This window comes from Orbicella faveolata, unplaced genomic scaffold (assembly GCF_042242905.1).
Source record: "Orbicella faveolata isolate gen_17 unplaced genomic scaffold, um_ofav_v1 contig_14, whole genome shotgun sequence".
NCBI classification, from domain to species: Eukaryota; Metazoa; Cnidaria; class Anthozoa; order Scleractinia; family Merulinidae; genus Orbicella; species Orbicella faveolata.
Window position 1 is genome coordinate 9,895,622 of NW_028301541.1, and position 18,898 is coordinate 9,914,519.

Consider the following 18,898-nt stretch of genomic DNA (forward strand, 5'->3'; position numbering starts at 1 on the left):
TTAGACGTTTTGTTTTTTTTTTTGTAGAAAAGAGTACATATTAAAAATTATTTCGGTTCCATAGGATACCAGAAAAAATTTGGGTATCAAACATTTGGTCAGTCTTTGATAAACAAATTTAAGCCATTTTCGTGACGCAAAAGGTTACCATAGTAACAGTATGAACGGTTTTAAAAAATCAGGTTTAATTTTGGATTGAAGTGCTTAGAATTCGACTCGCGACCAAAAAACCAGGAAGTTCTGGGCACGAGAGTGTGAGACGGCAGGAAAAAAACTACAATTTAAAATTTTACTTTTCAACCTTCTGATGTCTGCCCTAGTAAATGAGAAAAAAATCCACAGCGAGTATGGAACTGTAGCCTAAACGGGTATTCAAACGAAAAACGTTTGTGAGAAACTTCGCGCCTTGATATAATGTGAAATGCAACGTCACTCAGACTTCATAACTTTTTTTAAAACAGTATTGTGGTAAGTAAAATTAAGGTGTCCCCAATTAGTAGAGGGCTCCACAATCGGGTATGATCACTGTCACATAAATAAAGACATTATTATTATATTCAACCAAGACTGCGGAAATAATAATATGTACTTATTGACTGAGTGGGAGGGCCGTACGGGAAAATATTTGGCTCGAGTTCATGACGTGCGGAAGGCGCTGCGCTCGGTCCGTACGTCTTGACCAAGAGCCAAATATTTTCCCGTCCGGCCCGACCTGAATGTAGGGACTGTAATAATTCTAAGTTGCTCTATATAGCAGTGTACATGAATGTTTTCCCTGTTCAAGCCAAAGATGGCTGTAAAAAATTAAATTCGCTGACTTACGATCATAGAGTGATCTGTTTGCTTCAGCTTTCCAAGTATTTCCACCGTTAGAAAGTAACTTTGACCCAGCCTTGAATCGACTCTTTTTAGGTTGTTTTGTGGCTTGGCTGTCTTTATAGCAGACGTTAAAAGTCACATTAAGAAATACGACGGCAAAAAGAAGGCCTGATATCAATACACTGCGTTGTGGCCGCATAATGCAAATTGAGACTGAATACTGAGTCTGGTGGTGGAATACTGATGCCAAATTACCGAGTCCGATACCGAGGATATCACACGGCAGGTCGATAATTGTATACGTTACGTTTCGATACTGCTGTGTAGTGACGCATGTTGTTGATTGTTGTTGATATTTTACGACGGAAATTTGTGATAATCTTCAGAATTCAAATTTGGAAAACCTGACCTGCATTAAGTTTAGACTTACAGAAGACCTTAAATCAGTGCAAACTAAACACAACGAATACTACATTAAAAAATGGTCGGAAAACAACGCCATTGCCAGTTGTGTAAGGAGATAAAAACCTGAACGCTTTCGCTCCAACCCAAGGGTCGATTCTAAGGGTAGTTTCTGCCAAGCAACACAATGTCAAAAATTATGCGTCGAGACGAGACTGCGTCTCGGGTTTGCATAACCGTATCGAATTCTCCCAACCCCTCTCGTGTCATGATGAAGCTATGTAAACACAGAAAAAGTCCTCTATTGCTCAAATAACCAGGTGCGGTATGTAGCCACGAGATTATATCGACGAGTAATCACTGAGGAGACATCAATCGCTAATCGTTCGATGAAAACAATGATTGATGAGTGACTGAAAATTTTGTGGCATACGATTATTGTAACTTCTAAATAAAAAGGGTACAAATTGGCCAGGATGTTTTTGGCGAAACTTTATTGGTGGGTTAAACTTGACAGCTTTAACCGTTAGCGGTAAAAAATATTAACCGTAAAAGCACTTAAGCTACGACAGTGAGAGTCTCAAAATCCATTGTCAAGACTTTCTTGTGTCTTGCCTTACAATAGTAGTAAGCTATATTGGTCTACAACACTTTTTTTTCCATCACAGAATGGTCCAAAGACCATAAATGTTTATGTTTTACAGCAATCAAAATAAACTATTAACTTTTTTTAAACAAGGGAAATTAATTAATAACTTTTTAAAACAAATGGGAGGCGTGGTGGCCTCATGGTTAGTGCGCTGGTCTCCGGATCGAGCGGTCCGGGTTCGAGCCCTGGCCGCGGACATTGTGGTGTTTTTGCATAACTGTCTCGAATACTGGACATTGTGGGCACGACACTTAACTCTCACAGTGCCTCTCTCCACCCAGGGGTATAAATGGGTACCGGCGAATTGTTGGGGACACCTAACAAATTGTGGGAGAGTGACCTGCGATGGACTAGCGATGACTGCGATGGACCCGTTGTCTTTGAATTTCTTTCACTGTACTTTCACCCCAGATTTCTCTCATTTCGTCAAGTTAACCGAAATGAAATCATGACCGTGACAGTGTTTGGATATCTGATATTAACAAGCATAGATTTCTACGAGTTTAATTCTCCGTTTTCTCATTAGTTTAAATTTCGATTGGAAAGATATATCAAACACTCAAGACAGTGTTTGATCACATTTCCAAACACCTCGAAGTTCGTCAAAAATACTCCGCTACGCGTCGTATTTTCAACTCTCTTCTCGGTGTTTCGAAATATAGTCAAACACTATCTTTCTTGTTTGATATATTACATCTCGAACTCCCAATTTCTCGAACCATTGTTTGTTTCCCTTGAAGATTCCAGGAATCGGGATCTCTCTATATTTGGCGTGGTATGGCGGCTAAATTGCACGTAGAGATTAACATAAACAAGGGTTCATAAAACAGTCTTAATTTGATTTTACAGACACTGCCTTAGAGTGTGTCATAAGTTCCTTTTTCACTACCGTCAACAGGAGATTCTTTGTTTCCAATATTTGCCTCATTAGCATAAGCGATACAGTTTCTGATGGAGCTACAAAGAGATTAATACTGAATATTGAAAGGGCAGGACACGATTAACTCCCCAATGAATTGAGCCCAATGAATTGAATACTTTTCTCGCGACGCGGGTTTAAAAACTCAAAATTTTACAAAGAATGTACGAACACATTAGCGCTTTTGCCACCCAGAAATTTTGCTGTTTTTGAAAGCCAATTTCTCTTCGAATACTACACCCAAAGAACCAAAAAATTCACCACTGGTGAATTACTAAGTTTCACAAGCTCTTTAAATGTTTGTAGTCAATTCGTGTCTGACGTAATGTCTTCTTGCACGATCCGGTCACATGGCACAAAATCACACACGCTGGGACGCAAGTTGCGCAGTGGGACTTCCAAAACAAAGCAACTCGGGCCAGTCCACCTTGACCTGCCTTTGTTTTAAAAGTCCCACTTTGCAACTTGCGCATGTGTGATTTTGTACCATGTGACCGGATCTTGCAAAGGGCCTATTTAACTCGATGTCACGATTGCTGTTTTTAGGGTCGTATATATGAAGTAGAATCCCTATTTCTTGAGCCTCAAAGGGAAACAAAAACCGGTCCGAGAAATCGTGAGGTCGAAATGTCGCGATAAAATTTACAGTGAAACAAATCCAAAGGTAATGATTCTAGTTTCGAGTTGTTGGAAAATTCTTGAAGTCAAGGGTTCGAGAAATCGGAAATCCACTGTTTGGCTCATAATTGTTTCTTAACGGAATTCATTTTCCCTTTAGCAGCATGCACATTACGTAAGAAGAATTTGAAAACGCAGCTTTATTTCTACGGTTAGTCCTACCGTCCACACTAATCCGTCACGAAAACGGAGCTCTTCGAAAACGCTCTTCAAACCGGAGGAATTTGAAAACGCCGGCTTTTCATTTCCGTGTGGACGGAAAACATTCTGAAAACGGAGCTTTTCGAAAACGATGACGTCGCGATAATCATTTGATTTCCCTGACCGAGTTTTCCTCAAACACCAATCCAAAACGACCGATAATTGTTGCGTTTTTAAATTCCTCCGGCGTAGTGTGAATAGGGCCTTATATTCGTTTCTGGACTTTCTTGTCATTCTTTGTGATGATTACTAACGGATGCAGTCAGGATTGAACTCAATCCTTCATTAGTTCCCGATACTCCACTTGATTCTTCAACATCTGCAGGAACACTTGATGCTTTTTATCATAAAACCTAACAGAGAGATCGATAAGATACAATTTGTTTCTGCGACGTGAAATAAGACTTCCGTTTAAATGTTAGCGATTAGAAGATTTCTGTAACAATAAATGGACCTCATTCGATGGTCTAACATGTAATTCGTGCCGCGGATATTTTGCGAGTTGCGCAGTATTTTTTAAAATAAAATACGAGCAATGATGTAAATGTCCGCGCGTATTATATGTTAAACCATCGAATAAGGGATTTATTGAATTCAAATATTATGTCATTCTCAAGTATTTCGGTTTCTAGTTTTAAAAATGCATCCTGCATTATCCGAAATCGTAGAGATCGCATAAGGCGCGTATCAATGACGAAAACGAAACACGACCCTACAGTGCGATAAGAGCTCATATTTTACGCGTTCTCTTTATCTAATAATGTAAAATGGCGTAATAGTGGAATAATAAGCTACTAGTTTGACTTACGATGTCTGATTCCCATCCTTAGTGTCAAAGTCGTGTACAGGCTCACGTTTTCAGTGTTTGCTTTGCTTGGCGGAGTTAGATGAAAGAATGCATACAGACATTATTCAATAGAAATCGATTCTTACCCTTTGAGATTTTCTTGTGGCTTTACAACCTTCCCTGCTGCATTCATGGTTTTCATGGCTTCCTTTCGAAGCAACACAGCAAATAAGATAAACAGCAAAGTAGTGTAATGCAAAGATAAAAAGAACGAATCTTTCAAAGGGATGTATGAACTTCAACTTCAAATTCAGTTAAATAAGTTTTAGAGAACGATCAACTCATTTGTTTTTCCCTGCAACAAATCTCCGCAGCTGCAACTTAGTCTAAGGTTAGCAGTAAAAATTTAGCAATATTTATTATTATTAATATTTTGAACAAGAGGAAGAAAACTTGGAACTCGCATATAGCGTTTTACATTGTAAAAAGGCTTTCCGAGCAGCCTGTCCCTGACCTCAAAATCGACATTCTCTTAGCTGGTCTGCATAAATTTATCACTAAGTCAATAAGGCTTATGTAAAGGACTGTCTTAAAGATACCTAAGACTTGACAAAAGAATAAAAATACTGTCATCAGCACACAAAAGAAAGCTAAACAAGCTAACGCGCAAAAGCAAAGGAAGACAGAAAAAAGCGAAAAAAGCAATCACAAGCACACTAAGAGAAGTAAAATATACTGATACCAAGAAAGATGATGGTTAGCCTATGTGTATTAGCATTTCAGCCCGATTTGCTCACAAATTAAAGCAATCAGCTTTCACCTCGGCTTATTTGGGGTTAGCATTCACTCTTACTTTTCGGCGGCCAGCTTTCATTTTTTGGTTATGGCCAATACCATTTATATATTCACAGCCGCTGCTAGCTAGCGCCTCGCTTATGGAGCGATCGGGGTGGTCTAGCCTAGGAACTGATTTAAGGTCATTCCACTGAAATAGAACCTGCACTGAGATTTTTGTGAAACTTTGCCTATTGATTGTTTATATTATAGGCACTTAAATTTTGAAATAAAAATGAGGGGTCCCTATGTTAGTTTAGGAGCAACAGCAGCTTGTTTATACCCAATAAATGACAGCACCATGATTGTAGTCACGATTGCTGGCTAAATTCACGTTTCCGACGATTGTTTTCTTTGTTCTATACTGTAAGTTGGTCCATATTTATTTTACACAGAGAAATTTATTACTCAATTCAAAACAACAGAAAAAAATGATAGGTCACCATACTCGTTTGCGAGAAAATGACGATTTACCTCTATGGCGAGGTCCAGCCGCAAAGGAAAAGCCGCCATTTTTTAATGCGCACGCGCTAATCACGCGCATTGCGCAGCAAGGATGCGCAATGCAATACTGGGAAATGACCTTAAGGTTACAGTATACCTTCAGGGGTGTCTCGCGCGCAAGCGATGTAGCGCGTGTAGTTTAAGCTGTAGATACCTAAACCCCTATATCAAATTAAAGCTTATGGAGCTGGCTATCAAACTATACCAAGAATTTTGAAAGAAAATGAATTGCCGAATTTTTCACGACCACTAAATGCGAGCGCCCGAATCACCTTTCGAAAGCTACAAGTCAAAGCGAATTTCGTTTTTCGCCAATTTAATTTTTTCCTCGGTTTCAGGGCCCAAAGCGCTTAAAAAACGTGTCTGCGTTTTGGCATATTCAATTGCAGTAAAAAGTTACAGAAAATTTTTGAAATAGGATTAAAAAAATGTGGAGTGATCGTACAAAAATCGCTCTCGAAGAAAAAGTATTTCGAAATTAACAATTCCCAGACACGTTTTTGTAGTTTATATGTTAAACTAGCCACTGTCCAAATTTAAGAGCAATTGAACAAATTCCCTTTGAGTTATAACTCTTTAAAGTGTCTGCTTCAAGTGAAAAAATTTATTCGAGAAAACAGCGCTAAGAAAAATTTTCTGCTTCGCAAATAAACTCCGCCCACAAACGCCTTCAACTGGGTTCTCAGATAACTAAGCCAATCAGGGCAGGGAAAGTTTACTACCGTTAACCTCCTGGTGAAATTTACGCGCGAATCTCTAAAAAACTCTTGTGTTTCGCAATGCGCTCAAGGAACCGAAGGCAGAGAGATAATTTTTCTGTAGCTCAGTTTTTCTTGAAGCTGGTCTGGCAAAATGGGGAAGACTGAAAACGGATACGAACGCTAGAGTGGCTGAGCGAAGGAAACAACCACAAGAAAGCGCGGAGAGCAACTGTGTGTGGGCAACTGTGCATGGATAATATTTCAAATGGTCTCAATGAGTCCGACGATTCGTCGATATCGGACTCATCAGGACAGTCTCTGTCAGCATCCCTGTTATTGCTGTCAAGTTCCGAAATTTGTACAGAACCTTTCTTTTCTCTTACCACGAGTATTTGCCCGCCTTATACGATAACTATAGCTTCATCCGCGTGGCGAACTTTCGCTTCTTCACTCGTTGATGTATTTTCATTCGTTCTTCGCTGTTTGCGCTTTTTCGAACTGGTCCATGGTTTAAACGTGGTCTATGTTTACTTATAACATAATAGAGACACGCCTAATACCAAAAATGCTGGGTAGTCAGAACAACAATGCTAATCAACTGAGCAGTCAATTCGTGACATCCATATAGGTAATTCCTGCGAAAATCGTCTCGGTTGATTGCATACGCGCCATAGGGCTGTCAATCAAGAGGTAAACTTTTACTTCCGGTGAAAACGTAAAACCGCCATTTCTCCGCCAATATTTAGCCTTTTTCAATTTTTTTCAGAAATTAGAGATTATTCTTCGACCACTATTTTGACTCAAAAATCCAAATTTGAAGAAAATTGCCGACCCGAAGGTATACTGTAACCTTAAGGTTATTTATCCTATGTTTGAAGACAGTTTTTCTTTGGTGATCAGTTCCTATTTTCGTATCACCCGCGTAGTTGATTTTGCATTAATATTTTAAGCAGAAATTTGATCTTTTAATGATGTCACCGTCGAGGTTACAGTGTTCATGTACCAACCTGGATAGAGGTAAAGTCGCCTGATGCGCATGCTCCCAAAATCGCTGAGCCCACGAGCACTGACTCACTCTCGCGCGGTAAAACACAAGGAAATCCTAGGAAAGAAAATATGATTTTGTTTTTGTTATCACCGCGACATATTTAAAGATTTTGGAAATCGATGCAAAGAAGGAAGCAAGCCATTGCAGATGTTCTGAACTCCAAACTGAAGTATGCGGCTTTGCATAAAGAATAAACCCGACGAACAAAAGACCCACCTAAAGTGAAGCCCTTTTCAGAAGAAAAGCATTGTAGAAGTACGGCACAAACCTGTCACATCAGCATGAGTTTGAATAAACAATTCGTTCTTGGTAAGTCCGCCACAAAGAGACAGAGTATCGATGAAATGTCCAGCTTTGTTCATGCTTTCTATAATGTGACGAGTTCCGTGCTGCAAATGAAAGAAAAGTAGCAGAGTCCTTCATTTTAATCAATATTTCGAGAAGCTCTGAAACGTGTACCTATACTACATGAAACCCAGCAGAAACGGTCAACCTCGTTCCCAGGGTTCTCGAGATAGAGAGAGGACACTGGGAACGAGATTGGTAGTGTTTTCACATGACGTCACTGCAACCATAATTTTATTAGTGTCCCAAAACAATGAAACGGCGGCCATGTTGGTCTGCCAAACCCATCCTGTGGGAGTTGAACTCTTTTCTTGCGCAATCGCTTTGGTTTGTTCTAATAATTTTGCATGGCTACTGACCACGTGAGTGAAGACGCTCAAAGAACAATAACCAGCTATCAGGGAGTAGAGATGGCTAGAAGGGAACGATATATATTGTACATGAAAACATTTTCATTTTAGTTCAAAGCAACTTCGTCGCGATATTTAAGTCCTTTTCTGATGTACACAAATTTTAAATTGAAGAAAACATCAAAGTTACTTAACGGTTGGTTAGAAAAATACCCAAAGATTTAATAAAAAGAACATAAACAAACATGGTTACGACTTTGGAAGATTAAGACGGAACTATCCAATTGCTCTTAAGTATAACAAAATCTTCGAATCTGAGTGACTCTTCAAACATCTTTGGCCAAACAAATGCCATGTAATAAACTACTTATTAACTCGAACGTTTGGTCTTTACGGGAAAATCTCAAACTTCGGTCCTGTTTTATTGAAGGAGCGATTTTGGGATTTTCCAGTAAAGACCTCGCTCTCGGTTAATAAGTGGTTGTTATTGAGATACTGAGCAAATTCACCAGTCGTAACAAGACTCTGTTAATATCTAATGTCAATACTTACTGCAAGAGCCTGAAGCGTGGCTAGATATAGAACTGCCAGGCCATCAAGATCAACTGTAAGAGTTAATCCACAAATCTGTAAGGAAGTACGTGCGACTTGGTTAGACCTGTTACAGGTGTATAAAAGTCTCACTCTACCTGTGCAACGAACAGTTCCGGCATTTTTGTAATAATTGTTCAACAGGAAAAAAAGGCTTCAGTTTCCTACGTATTGAATCGAATTCAAAACAAAAACACGTATTTGGCGACTTTTCGACACCTAGGAGTTGTAAACAGTTTAATAAAGTTGATTGTTTGATTGACTGACGATTGATGATTGATTGATTGATTGATGGATGGATGAATGAATAATTGATTAATTAGTTGATGCATTGACTGAAGAATGATTGATTCACTCACAGACTAATTAACTGACTGGCTAACTGACTGTCTGACTGGCTGACTGACGGACTGGCGGACTGAGGGACTGAGGGACTGAGGGACTGAGGAACTGACGGACTGACTGACTAATTGACTAGCTGACTGACTGATTGACTGATTGACTGACTGACTGACTGACTGACTGACTGACTGACTGACTGACTGACTGGCTGATTGATTGATGAATTAATAGATTAACACAAAAATGAAAATACAAAACTAGGATTTCGTAACCTTACCATTCCTGTCATATTTGGGTCAGCCACCGGTGACCTGTTGCCATGGAAATCCGGAAGCACGTGAAAGTCTCGTGAAAGCAATGCTAGGTTACCAAGCTGTCGTTTCTTAGCCAGGGCAGTCAAATGCTGGTTAAGTTCCTCATACACGGAACAGCCACTGCAAGATTTCAAAGCTAACACGTGAATAATTGGACATGTCGACATTTCCCGCCAGGGGACATGAAAAATATGTTCGTTCTAACGGGCATTCACCAAAACGAAACCCCGTTATAAATATTTTGTGGGAAAACTACAAAAATCTTTGTTATATCGGGATTTAGTTATAGTAGCCTGTGAACAGACTCTCGGCGAAGACAAAAAAAAAAGACTCAGCCAGCCAGCGAAGCGAGGCGACGAACGCGAACAATTTTAGCAGAGCAATTTCGTCTCCAGACCGTTCTTGGCTAGCCCCGCTCGTTTCTTCTTTTTCGTGCTATAAGCCAGTATGAAGCACGTTCACAGGCAGCTCTGGCAGCATAGAAATGAACTCTCGAAAGAAAGCGTACAAGATTTTTGCCAGGCTGAAGAATATCCTTCGTTACATCAGGGACTTCCTTAAATTGGGTTCTAGTTTTGTGTTGTTATCTACCTTCACCTTAATAGGCATTCATTCATTTAAAACTCCATAATTTGGTTTTGAGAATCGTCCTATGTTATTTCTCAGCATTATCCTGTGTACAATTATTTGTCAACCATGTTCAATTGTTGGTTCAGTCAGCATGCGCTGAAAATCACTTCTGAATCAGTTTGCTCGCTTCACACTCTTGTTTTGTGAGGACTTTTGTATAGCTTTTTCTCATTTCAAATCGGATAGTTGAAAATACTACATAATTCCTCCGCAGCGCACTTTTAGTGCCAACATTCGTACATTTTCTCCCCCCAAAATATGAAGAAACACAGTATTGTAACAAACCTGCTTCCGTCAGGAGACTAATAGAATTACAGGTTCTAGTTCTGCAGGAAATGTCAGATGCGACGACAACAACGACAACAGTAAGAAAACACAAACCTCCTTTCAGCTTTTTCTTTTACTCCCTTATACGCCATGTGAGTCTCTATCATGTGGTCTATCTAAGACAACAATGCACGCTATTAGTACGAGGAATAACTTTGAATTCTTATTCCAGAGAGGAGCCTATCCGAATTGAAACGCGATGACGTGCACTTTTGGATGCGTTTCGCCCATCATCCAAACTACAACTGTTTTTCAATTGAGTTTACCGTTAAGCCAAACCCCAAAAAACTCTCTCGTCAATCACAAAGGATACAGACAGTACAGTGAACTAGTCGCAACTCGAAACTGATACATGTAGACAGCAGGAAGCGACGTGAAAAATATGAACGAGCTTTTGGTCGTCCCACGATGGTTTTCTATTGCCCTCATCCCTAGAAAGCGGCCACCCAAAATTTAATAGTTATACACGTAGTTTGGCTTTGTTTTGGGAAAAAAGATGTCAGATAAGAGTCTGAAATAGAAAGGGACCACTGATAAAAACATTCAAACACACGTTTATTCTAATTGTCTTCACGTGATTGCATGGTCAGTTGTCTTAAGGCGTATTTGTATTGTAATAAATTGACGTTTCTACTAATTCATTCATACTAATTCTTGACAAAGCCCTAACAAGCAGCCACCTCGTATTTCCCCGAGGGTGGTCGCTTAAAAGGGGTTTAACTGTAGCTGCAAATTGGACAAATTGAGAAATATTATTAAGCTCTCACCAGTTTTCCAGTAACGCTTTGGCCTCCCTCATTCAACCACAAGCCTGGAACCATCGCAGAGAAGTATGGGCCCCACACTCCGGGAACAAACACCGGATTTTCATTTATCTAGAGCCAAGAAGAGTGTAGCAATAAAATCCACATTCGCTGAACTTACCCAGGTCATAGTGTTGTGTTCTTACTCAAATGGCTGCAAATGAGTACTTGTATATTATGGGGAAAATGTGAGGAAACGAGAAAAACTGTTTACAATATTTCCCTCATTAACATAAGCGATTCAGTTTCTTTTTCTAAAGGATACTGACAGGTCGTAGCACAATTAATTGCCCAACGAATTTTATTTTTTGGGCAGGGGGAGGGGGGAGCATATGTCATGCAACCCAAAATCAGAGGGAAGCACTGATAAAAACTCTGTTAAACTGGGACTCTGGGTTATTAGAATGTTACTCAGTTTTGAGAATGTTGGGAAGACTTATAAAGGATTCATAAAGAGAAGCTAAAAGCACCTATCAGTATTGTTAAAACATGCTGAACTATGAAAAAGGGTGAAGCAAATCTCTAGAGGATCTCTTCGAAGGCATTGTGGCCTCATGGTTAGTGCACTCATCTCTGGATCGAACGGTCTGGGTTTGAGTCCTGGCCAGGGCCATTGTGTTTTGTTCTTGGGCAAGACACTTTACTCTGATAGTGCCTCTCTCCACCCAGGTGTATAAATGGGTAATGGCAAATTTAATGTTGGGGGTAACCCTACTATGGACTAGCGTCCCATCCATAGGGGAGTAGAGATACTCCTGGTAGCTTCATGCTACAGAAAACCGGAATAAGCTCAGCCTGATGGGCCACTTGGCTTGTATGCAGACAACCTTTTTTTACCAAATCCCTAGAGCTTAGATGCTGTGAGCAGGTTCATGTTTGTTGCTCTAGCTCCCACCAACTTATCTACTGCTGCCAACTTGTTCACTCACATGCATGACCCAATCGCCCCAAATGTGAGCCTGCTCACAGACCATAACAAAACTTACAGCCATATGGCAGGATGATGTCCCACAAATAACAGCTAAGCGTGAAATTAAGGGTTTGTTTTCATTGAGAACCAAACTCAGATCTGCTCCAATTACACCTGCGTGACGACAAAAGCACAGACAACTGTTAACAAGACTAATTATTAGTTAATAAGGAGAGTTTCTTTACTTATTAATAACCTGCCAGCAGTACTTAACAGCTCAGTCTCCACCGATGGTGGAAGAATTAACTAAAGATATATAATGAATAAAAAACTGCACTGGAAAGAAAATGGGTGTTGTGTTACCCCCTACCTCCCCATAATGGCCACCTCTCTACAACAGCCACTTTCCTCTGTCCCCAAGGTGGCTGTTGCGGAGAGTTATGTCTCTAAGGGTATTCCTATGGTCATGGAATACTACGGGTCAATATTACCTAGGAAATGCAGCCACAATGCACAGCAAAGTTAAAAACCCTCTCATCCAATGAAGGTCACTTTAGTTGTCAATGAGTTACTTATTCAGTCAATGATAAGCAATCTTACCCAGTCCCCCAGCATGTGCATCAATGAGTGCAGTGCCAACTGGCATCCCTTCCCATAATCCTAAGTCAGCAGCAGCTGTTTTGGTCAATCCGTTGCTGATTGACTCTCCAGGACTGGCCACTTTTGTACCTGACAAAGCATGGAAACAATAAATCAATTCCACCATGAACATTCTTTAATATGTCCCAAGTTCACAACCTGCCTAATGTATATACATAAATTAAAACAATCCAGTCTTACCCATCTTGGAATAGTTGGTATTTATAAGATCGTCAAGGCCAATGGCTTCTAAGAAAGAGTCCACCCAACCATTCCTAGAACCTGATGAGCACATATGTACAGAATGTAAACTAGAGAATTTATTTTCAATTCAGTGACTAAAAACCAAAACCAAAGTAATCACTCTCAGGCCTTTGGAACCACAAATAACGCAGACAATACAGTGAGCCAATCAAAACTCGAAGTGATTTTGTGTAGCTGACGCAACATGCAGGAAAACAAGTCCAGGTGAGATGCGTGTTTTGGTTTTACTTCTTATTGGATGAAAAAGTGGCATGTGTTATTTAAGCCAATCGTGTAGCAATACTTGATGCAAAACCAATATTACTTTTTGGCACTCAAATGAAAACCGCTCTATCAGGAGAAATTCACCAAATAATAGAGATGACAACTAAGGTGGCTTACCTTCTGGAATTTGAGACTCATGACCCATATAATTGAATTTGCAAACAAGAGAGCACATAGACCTTAGAGAAATGAAACAAGGCACTTAGAGTCACACAGGGCATCTCTCCAACCAGCAGTATAAGAGCTAAGATTGTTTATTACTAAATAAGCAAAATTGTTGTCAAGACAAGACAAAAATGCCATTAGAAGCACTAAAGATGCAGTGGATTAACATCTATCAAACCAGGAATTAGGAATTGTCCTAGTTGTTTGAGACTTGTTTAATACTGAACCAGATCAAGTTACAAAAACTTATTGTGTTGTAAGCCAAAAATCTTATATAATAGAAGAGCACTCAGACAAGTAATTTAGACAGTTCCATCCAAAACATCTTAAAATAGGTGATATGACTACTGATATGCCCCAATCCAAGTCGGAAATAATTAAATTCCAAAAATTCCCATGCCTGCCAAATTGGACTCGGCCTGTGGCCTCCACCAATTTTAACAGTTGGACCAGAATTTTTCAGCCAATTATCTCCAAATTGGAAGCATGCACAAATATAACAGCCTACTAATCTCCGCCATGCGAATCATGTGTACTAAAGGCATCCACGGCCACAAGTTGATCGATACTCTCAAACAACCCTTGATCAATACTTGACTGACACCTCAATAATACTGACACTCAATCGACACTCGATCAACATCTCGGTTGACACTAGGTCAAGAGTTGTCTAATTTTCGCAGACACACCATCGAGCATCGATCGATACATATGGGTCGGTCAACACTTGGCGGACTATTGACCAACTGGCAATCAAGTGTTGATCAAGTGTTGATTGAGGTGTTAATCGAGGGTCCAATGAGTATTGATCAGTTGAGATGTCCATTGAGTGTTCATTGAGGTTTTGATTGAGTGTTGATTGAGGGTCAATAGAGGGTATCAATTGACACTTGGTCACGGATGACTTAAGCACATGTGTTCCTGCCATTCTTTTAAACTTCTGCTCCTCCAGCTCTCACCTTGTTTGGTCACCTGTTGCTTTATAAGTAAGAAACTCAGGCAACTCCAGAAAAAGAGCACATTTTTCCCAGCAGTCACCAGGCAACTTCTCCTTCAACCAAAGTATCTTTGGAATCTCCATTTCTGGCGAGACCCCTCCACCAACATAAGACAACACCTTATGCTTTGTGTTATTAATTCTTTGGGCCTGGTCCAAAGCGCGATGGTCCAGCCACATGATAATGTTTCTATGGGCTTCTCTGGAGGGACTAACAGTGACAGCATGTCCTGTAGAGTCTAAGGCTACCAGGGAACAGGTCGCATCAAAACCAATACCCCTTATCTTATGGAGGGAGTCCTTGTGAGTGAGAACTTCAGAAACTTCCTGGAAATTTGTTGACATGTGAACAAATAATCTGTTAAAAAGAGTCTCTGCTCTTTACCCCAGATCTTGTGCCTGAACAGTAAATGATTTAAAATTTTTCATCACAAATTAGCAGGAAACCATAGGGTAGCTGTGAGGGTTTCTTTATTCGTTGAACATCCCCACTCTCCCCACCCCCTCCCTTCTACCCCTCCCCTACCAATGAAGGATCGCATAATTGATGTTTGAGAACGTACTTCTACATTATTTCCACAATCTAATTTCTTATTGCAATCATCCACAAATCGTTTGATACCTTGACAACTAAGCAGACATTACGCCACACATCTTCTGACGACTGTTCATAATAGTCCGGTAACTGTTGCCATATTTGTAATGGTCGAGTCGCGCACGACACGATTTTCCCATCACTAGCCACTAGAGCAGCGCGGACGCTCGCTGTTCCGACATCAACACCAATATAATAACATCCTGCCATTCTTGATGCGTATAGAGCTAAGAATTTGTAGCCGAGGGAACGCTTCCGTTCAAACTAATTCGACGAGCCTCGCGGGCCGCCATATTGGCCGAAAGGAAGTAAGGGTCTGGTGCAGAGGTTTGACAGTGGGGGCCTTAGCACAAGGAAATCACTTTCTTGTCAACATTTCATGGAAGTCATCTCTTGTGGGGTAACGGGGACCAAAATACCACTGGTTATATTGAACTATATTGAACACTAGCACTGCTTCATAATTATAATTCTTATGTTAAAGATAGCGTGATAACTGTATATAGTTTCTGCTGACTCAATATGTAGAACTAAACCCATTTGATCACAGCACCTAAAGACCTTTTTTCTTCAAAACTGGCTTACGGGGGAGAATATTCATGCAGCGGAATCCTCCATAACGGAACATGTATGCCACTTCCGGTCAGATTAGCCCGCAAGCAGGCTCACGTTAGAACACAAGCGCGCGCGGCCTAGCTGAGAGCGCGAGATCGAGCGGAGGAGTCGCGAGGCGAGATTTCTTGGCGCCTCTTCACCAGACTCCTCCCTGACGGATCGCTTCGCTCTGCGCCGATCGCGCGTGTGACTCAAAGGTTGAGATCAGATGTTCATTTCTGTTTTAAATAAGTCTGAGGGCACCGTTATCGAGCAGTTTTAGTAAAAACATCAATCAGAAGATATCTTCAGGAACGAAACGAGCTTTGAATTCTTAAAAAGATATCTTAGTTCTAAAAACTAGTCAGTCATGTCACAAGAACAATCATTTTCTCGTACTAAGGCCCTGCCGGCCAAGTAACTCTGGAGACAAGAGTGCTGTGATCTTAGCTGGATGACACTCGGAAATGTACAGAAAAGGAAGCTAGCGTTATATTGTAGCCAGGTTTGTGTTACGATTTTTTTTTTTCAATGTCGTTCGAAAAAGCCCGTAAAACACAAATTAAACCCGAGCAATTAACACAATTTGAGCCCATATTGCATAAAAGACACAAATACAACCCTACATTAAGGCATTCAATAGCTTTATTAGCGACTGAAGTGAATTTACCATGCAAAGTCTATAAACCGGGTCATGAAGAGCTCCATACGTAACGTCCAGCATTAAGTCCGCCGGTACTCATTTATACACTGGGTGGAGAGAGGCACTGTACATGTGAGCGTAGGTGACCTAAAGTGTCTTGCCCAGGAACACAACACAATGTCCCCGGCCAGGACTCGAACCCGGACCGCTCAATCTGGAGAAGAGCGCACTAACCATGAGGCCACCGCGCCTCCACCTTCTTGTCTGGCCCCATTGTGAAAACCTGTTCAGTTCTTTGTTGTAATCAGACGTTTTTCGTTAGAGATCAGCCAATGAATGCTTTTCGGAAGGAAATTATCGTGTAGTTATTGAGAATCAAAGTCCAAGAATCGCTGGCCAATCATGTGCGAGTTCCTGTGCCGTCTTTTCCTTGTACCAAGGCCCCTCCGGTTACGAGTATACTTAGCCTGCGTAACAGGCGTTGGGAGGATGGGCTTGCAACGCATCTGAAACGCATCCGCATCTGTAACGCAGGCTAGCGAATACTAAAAGCTATTCAAAGTGATCAACTCCCGACAGACGTACCCTATTTTCAAACTGGGGCTACCATGGCACAAGCCTTATAGATGTGAAACAGCATCATTAGCTAAATTAACCACTTCGAGTTTCAGGCCACCCTCAATTAAGTATTGTTGTATAAAACAGGTTTCTGACGTAACTCCTCTTTTCATAATTTAATACTGAGTATCGCACTTGCTAACAAAAATATCCAATATCATGATTATACAATACATACAGGTCTTGAAGCGCAAGAACTAATATATGATGATATGAGTTCAGTTTGAAACTGAAATATGAATGTAGATTAAAAATAGTCTCGGCTTTGATCCCGCGCGGTTTCACGCTTTCATAACCGCGGCAATAGAGTGAAGTAAAAATATTCTCGTTACCTTTTAGCTTGATATTTTTTCTGTAGTGACAAGAAATGATCTTTATCGACCTCTCTTTGTATGGTGATCATGAGTTGAGAGTTTCACCAGTGTCACATGCAGTGTTAACAGCTTGTTCATGTCTCAGATTCCATTCATTGATTTAATAACGGTGTCCTGCCTGTCTTTGTCTTATAAGGACAAAGTTTTCATCAAGAATTCATCCTCCCCTTTTCTTAATGTTTTCTTATTCTGTTGAGAGTACTGGGAAAGAAAGTACGATAGGGAAAATGGGGATTTGGTAGCTTTACTTTATCCTCGCCCAGATAGAAAAAGAGGGGTTAGCCCGGTAACTGATCTGGCTCAGTTACCAGGACGAATTTTGTCGTCTGTTCATATGGGAAAGTTTATCCCGGTCGACCGGGATGAAATTCCAGAACCAAAACCAAAATGCATCAGTGGTGCCAGGTAAATCACATGATTATTCTGACTTCATCGTTTTCCGTCCACACGAAAACGCAAGGCCGGCGTTTTCAAATTCCTCCGGTTTGAAGAGCCTTTTCGAAACGCTCCGTTTTCATGACGGTTAGTGTGGACGGTAGGCCTAACCGTAGAAATAAAGCTGCGTTTTCAAATTTCTCCGGTTTGAAGAGCGTTTTCGTGACGGATTAGTGTGGACGGTAGGCGTAACCGTAGAAATAAAGCTGCGTTTTCAGATTTCTCCGGTTTGAAGAGCGTTTTCGTGCCGGATTAGTGTGGACGGTAGGCCTAACCGTAGAAATAAAGCTGCGTTTTCAAATTTCTCCGACGTAGTGTGGACACTGCCTCAGACACTCACGGTGTTCTAACATTATTACTTATAAATTAACGACTGTGGAACGTGATTTCATCTCATTAATTATGTTAGGGGTATTCTTCGACAAACCTAGAATGGTTTAGATGCAGAATCCCTTCGATTCTACTCAATATTGATCAATATTATAAGCGGACAACATTTTTGAAATGCAAAATTTATTCCAGTTATTTTAATAGCCCTCTTCCAAGATGACAAACCCTTCCGAAATACACCCATTCTAAAGACTTTGAACGAATATCTATCCTGAAAATATTCTTCAAGAGGTTAACCCGAAGACATAGTGAAACAATGCAATATTACATGTTCTTTATTCTAGCAGACAGGACTAAAGCAATTCAAAAACCGCCAACGATTTTGGCTTACGTCTCAAGCGTTCTTGATATGGCTAAGTCGAGGAGGGGCCATGATGAACGAAACCCTGCTCGGACATCGACTACAGGCGGGGGCTTTGACATACTTTTGTCCGGTCAAAGACTGGTTTGCGGATCTCAAATATACGCCTCGGTCCGATAAAAGAACTTGGCAAATATCCAGATCTCGATCGTGACCTCACGTTTGATTAAGAGGGCGACTGTGACAACAAGGAAGGACCATGTGTATTTATACTGAAGAACGAATCACAATATGTCGATTCATATTTTAATTGGCGTGAGTGATAGAATAAACCTCAAAAATAGCAGGGCGGAAGTCGGAGGATGTTAAAAGCCCTCGGCATGGGTTAGATTTGTGGAGATTGGCACGAATAGCCCCAAAGGAGAAATGTTGGCAAATTTGACAAAACATGAATCGGTGAATCGG

The 18,898-nt window shown here is 40.6% G+C and overlaps 1 protein-coding gene across 1 annotated transcript; it reads right to left on the minus strand.

Annotated features, from left to right (window-relative positions):
- Nucleotides 1–1,693: 1,693 nt before the first annotated feature.
- Nucleotides 1,694–15,392, minus strand: LOC110051429 (FGGY carbohydrate kinase domain-containing protein-like). Its single transcript, XM_089286538.1, has 14 exons — nt 15,106–15,392; nt 14,446–14,810; nt 13,439–13,500; nt 12,995–13,075; nt 12,755–12,883; nt 12,231–12,328; nt 11,209–11,316; nt 10,496–10,557; nt 9,448–9,604; nt 8,790–8,864; nt 7,811–7,931; nt 7,502–7,596; nt 4,602–4,663; nt 1,694–4,021 (listed from the first exon to the last, which is right to left on the minus strand). The coding sequence occupies exons 1-14, from the start codon at nt 15,286–15,288 to the stop codon at nt 3,943–3,945; spliced, it is 1,677 nt and encodes a 558-aa protein (XP_089142664.1). The 5' UTR covers nt 15,289–15,392; the 3' UTR covers nt 1,694–3,942.
- Nucleotides 15,393–18,898: the final 3,506 nt, after the last annotated feature.

What these genes read in the sequence shown, in the direction of transcription:
- LOC110051429 (XM_089286538.1), bottom strand. Translation starts at nt 15,288, where the DNA reads ATGGCAGGATGTTATTATATTGGTGTTGATGTCGGAACAGCGAGCGTC. An exon ending in TACCAACTATTCCAAGATGG is followed by an intron (nt 12,884 to 12,994) that starts GTAAGACTGGAT and finishes ATGCTTTGTCAG; the next exon opens with GTACAAAAGTGGCCAGTCCT. An exon ending in ACCCAAATATGACAGGAATG is followed by an intron (nt 8,865 to 9,447) that starts GTAAGGTTACGA and finishes ACTTCCTTACAG; the next exon opens with ATTTGTGGATTAACTCTTAC.